Genomic DNA, 6,548 nt, shown 5'->3' on the forward strand with positions numbered 1-6,548 from the left:
CTGTAGCGTCCATGGGGTTATTGTGACCAAAATGCAGGACTTGGTACTTGGCCTTGTTGAAGCTCATAGAGTTGGCCTCAGCCCATGGATTCAGCCTGTCCTGGTCCCTCTGCAGAGCCTTCCTACCCTCAGGCAGATCAGCACTCCCTCCCAACTTAGTGGGTTTACGTGTCATCAGATGAAAGTGTTGTCTTTACTTTGGCACTTACTGTTTCCAAAATGTTTCCTGTAACCGTTTCTTCTTTTCTTTTTGCTTTGCCATGGCTTTCTCCTGCCCGTGACCCCAGCGGTTCCCCGGACCAGCGCCACGCAGTGCAGCTCGGTGCCGGAGCCGCGCTACGGCCGGAGGTTGGGCAGCGACTTCGCGGTGGGAGCCGTGGTTCGCTTCGAGTGCGGCGCTGGCTACGCCCTGCGGGGCTCCCGCAGCATCGAGGGCCTCACCATGCCCGGGGCGCTGGCGCAGTGGAACGTCTCGGTGCCCACCTGCGTGGGTGGGTGTCGAGAAAACGGCGCGGCGGTTTGTGCTAGAATAAGAAATTGCATCCATTGGAATGGGGGAAAATAGCCAAACAGGCAACAACAACCAAAAAAATCCAAAAATAGAAGCATACAGACAAAAAACAACAGAAAAAGGAGCTCACCATGCCCGGGGCGCTGGCGCAGTGGAACGTCTCGGTGCCCACCTGCGTGGGTGGGTGTCGAGAAAACGGCGCGGCGGTTTGTGCTAGAATAAGAAATTGCATCCATTGGAATGGGGGAAAATAGCCAAACAGGCAACAACAACCAAAAAAATCCAAAAATAGAAGCATACAGACAAAAAACAACAGAAAAAGGAGGGAAATAATCCAAAACCAAACCTAAACACCAATTAAATAGAAAACCAAACCCTGTTTCCTATCTCTTGCATACAAAAGCCTGGCCAGTTAACCTCAGATGCCATGGAACGGGGACCTTTTGATCCAATGCTGGGTTGTGGGATCCAGGACAGCATCTCTTACCAATTAAATCTGCCCAAAAGCTGCTTTTACCTTCTCTGCAGGGGAGCAGTTCCTGCAGAACCAGTCTTATGGGTAGACGTACCCCACCTGAGGGCTGTTTGTGTCAGAAGTTACATGACAGAGTTATCAAAAAGAGGATTATTCATCTAAATCTTATCCTTAAATCATGAGCCAGTTCTGTTTGCTTTTTGGTCCGTGGGCAGATGTTTTAAAGCGATGGTTTTGGTCCACGTCCTCCCGTGTTCAAGCGTCGCTTTGCTCGTTTCAGTGCCGTGCGGTGGGAATCTGACGGAGCGCAAAGGAACCATCCTGTCCCCCGGCTTCCCCGAGCCGTACCTCAACAGCCTCAACTGCGTCTGGAAGATCACGGTCCCCGAGGGCGCGGGGATACAGGTACGGGATGTCACAGCCATGAGATCCTGTGACAGGATCCGCTGCGCTTACAGGGGCCACGTGTTGGGAACCTGCTGCTCCTCGCAGGAAGAGACGGGTTGAATTTGTGATTCTCTGGAATAGGCATTTATTTCCACCAGGACTGCCAAAAGCGGGTGATATTTCAATGGATTTTTGCCTCCTGAAGGCACTCTGCGTGGGGAGACAACTGGAGCCGTGTGGCTGGGCTGGCGTAACAAAATATTTTGGGCATGTATCTTTAATATCGCTTAATGAAAGCGACGTAAGGTGCACCAAGGAAGGGTTGCTCGCTTCCTCGGGGTGCCTGCGTGGATTTGTTATGCCAGCAGAGCTGCAGCAGTGAAATGGCACAATTACAGCTTTGCAGTTGGTTGTCTCCAGGTAAATGAGCTCTCACTTCGGGTCTTTTCGTGGTCCTTATCATTCCTCTGCAGAAACAGTCCTGCGGGCTAGAGGAGGGTGAGAATTCAGCCCAACATCAGAGACCAAACCTCAGATAAAGTTGCCATTCAGCAGGCAGCAGAAGGCATCTCGCCGTGCATTACGCCATCCATGACATGGATTCGTTAACACCTTCATTCATTGCACAGGCCCCGTTATCACAGGGTTTCTTTCTTCTTCTTCATTCCACTTTGTCTGCGAGGGTTTTGTTCATTAAGTGCCTTTATTTCCCTATTGTGTATTTGGCTCATGGGTTTGTAGGTGAGTTCCTCCCTCTCTGCAGTTCTGTTTTGCTCAGCTGTTTTATTAAAACCTCAACGCTGCTTTGCTGGATCATGGTCCTGCTCTCCCAAATAGGGATCCTTACCCAGTGCCGCCATCAGACCCCAAAACAAAGCCTAAACCTGGTACTGGAGTGGCAAAGCTGGTGGGAGCAGCACCAGGGGCTTCACAGTGCAACACCACAAGCCTGGGGTTGTATTTTGAGCCCTCTGCCAGGCTTTTGCTGTGTCCAGTCCAGCAAATCTCCCTCTCTACTCCTCCCCCTCTACTCTGCCCTGGTGAGACCGCATCTGGAATATTGCGTCCAGTTCTGGGCCCCTCAGTTCAAGAAGGACAGGAACTGCTGGAGAGAGTCCAGCGTAGGGCTACAAAGATGATCAAGGGAGTGGAGCATCTCCCTTCTGAGGAGCGGCTGAGGGAGCTGGGGCTCTTTAGTTTGCAGAAGAGGAGACTGAGGGGAGACCTCATTCATGTCTATAAATATTTAAAGGGTGAGTGTCACGAGGATGGAGCCAGGCTCTTCTCTATGACAAACAATGATAGGACAAGGGGTAACGGACACAAACTGGAACACAGGAGGTTCCACTTCAATTTGAGAAGAAACTTCTTCTCAGTGAGGGTGACAGAGCACTGGCCCAGGCTGCCCAGAGAGGTTGTGGAGTCTCCTTCTCTGCAGACATTCAAAACCCGCCTGGCCGCCTTTCTGTGTAACCTCATCTGGGTGTTCCTGCTCTGGCAGGGGGATTGGACTGGATGAGCTTTGGAGGTCCCTTCCAGGTCCCTGACGTTCTGGGGTTCTGTGAAATCCCCCTCTCCTCTCTGTTTGAAGCCATTTAAAACAGTGTTTCCAAACACTTCAGAGCTCACCGTCAAACCCTTCCTGCTTATCTCAAATTTTAGCTATTCTCTAAACCCCCAAATGTCAGAGGGATCCATTCAGCTCAGCCGAACGCCTGAGCGGTTGAGGCAGCTCGCACGTTGCGCAGTGCTCCTGGGATGGGGAGGTGATAATTCGCTTAATTTTTAAAGCGATGTAAATAGATGTCTGTGTTCTGCACCGCCGTGTGCTGAGTGCCAGCCCCAGCTGCCGCTTCCCAGCCCGTGGAGCTGTTTTTGCAGTCTGCTGAGCCGAGGGGAAGGCGGGTGTTACAGCACGGCTGTATTCCTAAATACTTGCTTCTCAACTCTTTGGTTGTGCAAATGCAGCTTTCGCGTGTGGAACTGGAAAATCTAATGGCAGCGGTTCGAAGGTTTGGCTTTATTGGGGTTTTTTAACCTCTTTTCTGCTGGATGTGGCCTCTTGCGAGGGAAATGGATGTTTTGGGGTCTAACACACAACACAAGCAAACAAAGAAGTGCACCCTGTGGCTGAGCTTCGGCACTGCCAGAGAATTGGGGGCAGTTTTTGGGTCCAGAATGGGAGGTTTTGGCACAGGGCACAGGACCATGACCCCTCCCTGTGATGCTGGGGTCTCTGCATCCAGCAGTGCCGGGTCCCTGCATCACACCAGCTAGCATCAGAAGTCTTCCAGGATTTTCCACTGGAAATCTTCTAGGGGATGAAGAGGCATGGAGGGAGAAAGGTGTTGGTCTCCAGGAAGGAAAACAGCCCCGGTGAAGCCACACGTGGGAGCTGGCAGCTGGGGACAGCCCAGAGGCCGGGTGATGGCCACGGAGCGGCACAACCTGCCCCGGTCGCCCACGTTGGCGTGCGAGATGCTCTCAGTTATTAGATCCTAATCTAAGCGTCAGTTTACCCTCATTTTGTACAACAATTAAAGGTTAAAGCAGTGTAAATCAGAGGAGGAGGTGAAATTAAAGCTTTCTTGGTAGCGACGAGTCACTGGCAGGGTTTTTATGTAATCAGTGTACGAGCTAGCACTTCTGCCATGAATTATTCATTCCTGTAGCAAACCTTCCTGAGTGAATTAATTTCTATACATGGCAGTAAATAGATGCAGATCCCTTGTGAATCCACATGTCAGACTAGAATTAGGACCTTAAAAATGTTTATTCCGTTAAGTTGGGAGGGGGGAGAATAAATAATTTAGGAAACGTAAGAGCAAACGAAATGCACATTCTCATTCCACCTTTGCTTTCAATGATGTAAATCACAATAGGGGTGTAATTACGCAGGCTGAAAGGTATTGACTTGGTCAGTGTGATCAGCAATGGCTCCGCGGGGGCCGCTGCAATTTCTGCTGGATGAACTCCACTTATTTTTTTGGAACTAAAAAAAAAAGCCCAAAACTTTGCAAGAACTTTACAGCCTGCTTTATTATTCAGAATAGATCGAGGAGGAAGAAGGTGAAAATGGCAGAAGTAATGGGGTTTGATTTTATTATTATTATGATGATGTTATGTAAGCGCGCGTGTTTTGCTTTGCATTTGGCAGGGGCAAAGGCAGGCGAGGTATTTGGAGTGGATGAGTAAATACAGATAAGAACACTGTAGGAAATAGGGGTTTTCACAGAAACACACACGTGTGTGTGTATATATGTGTGTGTGTGTGTGTGTCTATGTGTGTGTGTGTGTGTGTGCATCCATGTGCAAGCGGTCAGGGTTTGCAGGACGCCTTCAAAAGTGGTAAGCACTGAGCACCACTGAGCTCCATGTTTTGGGGAGTGATGCTGTTGAATCCAGGCTGCAGAGCAGAGGCGTTGACCTTGGCAGGAATCTTCATCCAACGAGACCTCAAAGCGCCGAAGCTCTGCAGTACACAGAGATGTGGAGGGTGCAAGCAAAGGGCAATTGAAGTCGTGGTATTTTCCCCCAAATCTGCCAGCCGTGGTGCCAACAACTGCAGGGCTGCGCTGTACAAGGCATTTATGCTTCTCATTTGTCTTCAAGGGTCCTTTTTTAGGTTGTTGGCCTAGAGGTTTAATTTGAGGTACCCCGTGTTTGAAACTTTCATCTACAGCTTACAGATTAGAGCTGTTTTTCCCCAGTACTGCTGGCTTTCTCTCAGGTTTGCTGTCTGATTCTCTCAGGCTGTTCACAAACTCCATCTACAGCACAGCTTATTATTCTTAACAGGACATTGCATCCTTCCAGCTCCTGGTATTTAGGAATAGAGGCAGAATCCGTTTTAGTGGTAATTGAGGAAAACAAATCTGTGCAATTACTTGTAGATCTTTGCCCGAGTAGAAGAGCTGCTTCTTAATGTAAATGCAGATGTATCAGATCTCAGGATGTTATTTATTTGAGGACTGCATTGATGTTCTAATGGAGCCAAGGGACTTCCTTCAGCCTCCAAACCTTACGGGGGATGGCAGAGAGAGGTGAGAAATTCGAAAACGCAACTTGAGTGGTTTGACTGAAAGCCAAGAAACGAGGCAGTTGCAGAAACTTCACTGGATTAAAGAAAGCTGGCGGTTTAATGGGGGTTTCTTAGTTTTTATCTCAGCTCTTGGGTTGCTGGGGGTTGTTTTCATTTGAAAGTGTTGCAGAAAGTCTGCAGGGATTTCTCAAAACGGGGAAGAAAGGCTCAGATTCTCAGCTGCTGTAAACGCGCTGTGAAATCACAGGAGCTCTCCCTTTACAGCAGCAGAAACCAGCATCCCGATACAGACGTGTGGAGCATGGACTTTGCTTGGAAAACAGCTGTAGAACCCAAATTAGTGGCCCTTTCCTTGATGCTATTTTGGTTTATTAGCGTGACTGCCCTGATCCTTTTTTCTCCTTTCTCCCCAGATCCAGGTGATCAGTTTTGTCACCGAGCAGAACTGGGATTCGCTGGAGGTGTTCGATGGAGGAGACAACACCGCCACCATGCTGGGCAGTTTCTCTGGTAGGTGCTCAGCGTTGTTTTTCGGGGGAGCCCATCGGTGCGCGCTTAATTCCTGTTCACGCAACCGGGCTCCAGCACCGACGTAAATTTAAGCTTATGCTTAAGTGCTTCAAAGACTCAGCATAGATTTAGGCAAGTGCTCAAAGGGAATCATGTGCTTTGCTGAGTTGGGAGTTTGGCTACTGTCTTCCTGCAGGAAATGTTGATAGAGAGCCCTAAACGCAAAACCAGTGGGTTAGGTTTGGGTGTTTTTGCAAAAACCCCTGAGCACATCCACAGCCTGGAAGCGGGAGCTCCCGTGGTGCTGCTGGGCTGTGTGGGGTGAGCTCAGAGCACTGCACTCGGCAGGTGAACCAGACCTGGCCGATTTGCACCAAAATGCGTGAAGGGCTGCAAACCCACCTCTCTTCTGTGGAAAGGAGTAACAAGAGCCCTGTAAAGCTCTCAAATAGCAGAGCCACTTGCAAACCGCCAGCCCCAATTCTTGCTGATCTAATGAATGAAAGTCCTCTGAGGATGGTGAGGAGGAGACTCGTGTGTAAAGACCAGCAGACCCTGCTCCCAGCACCGTGTTTGAGTGGGAAATGCCTTGACCTGGTGCTGCTGCAGTTTGCAGGGAAAGA

The 6,548-nt window shown here is 49.7% G+C and overlaps 1 protein-coding gene across 1 annotated transcript in view; it reads left to right on the top strand.

Annotated features, from left to right (window-relative positions):
* Positions 1-303: 303 nt before the first annotated feature.
* The window catches only part of LOC104547314 (CUB and sushi domain-containing protein 2-like), a gene marked incomplete at both ends in the record, with an annotated part of 17,837 nt that continues 11,592 nt past the window's right edge, over positions 304-6,548 (top strand). Inside the window, 3 exons of the mRNA XM_010192945.1 lie at positions 304-491; positions 1,267-1,391; positions 5,829-5,925. Of these exons, the coding sequence (XP_010191247.1) occupies positions 304-491; positions 1,267-1,391; positions 5,829-5,925 (410 nt within the window). The remainder of the gene's footprint in view (positions 492-1,266; positions 1,392-5,828; positions 5,926-6,548) is intronic.

This window comes from Mesitornis unicolor, unplaced genomic scaffold, assembly GCF_000695765.1.
Source record: "Mesitornis unicolor isolate BGI_N332 unplaced genomic scaffold, ASM69576v1 scaffold26919, whole genome shotgun sequence".
Taxonomy (NCBI): Eukaryota; Metazoa; Chordata; class Aves; order Mesitornithiformes; family Mesitornithidae; genus Mesitornis; species Mesitornis unicolor.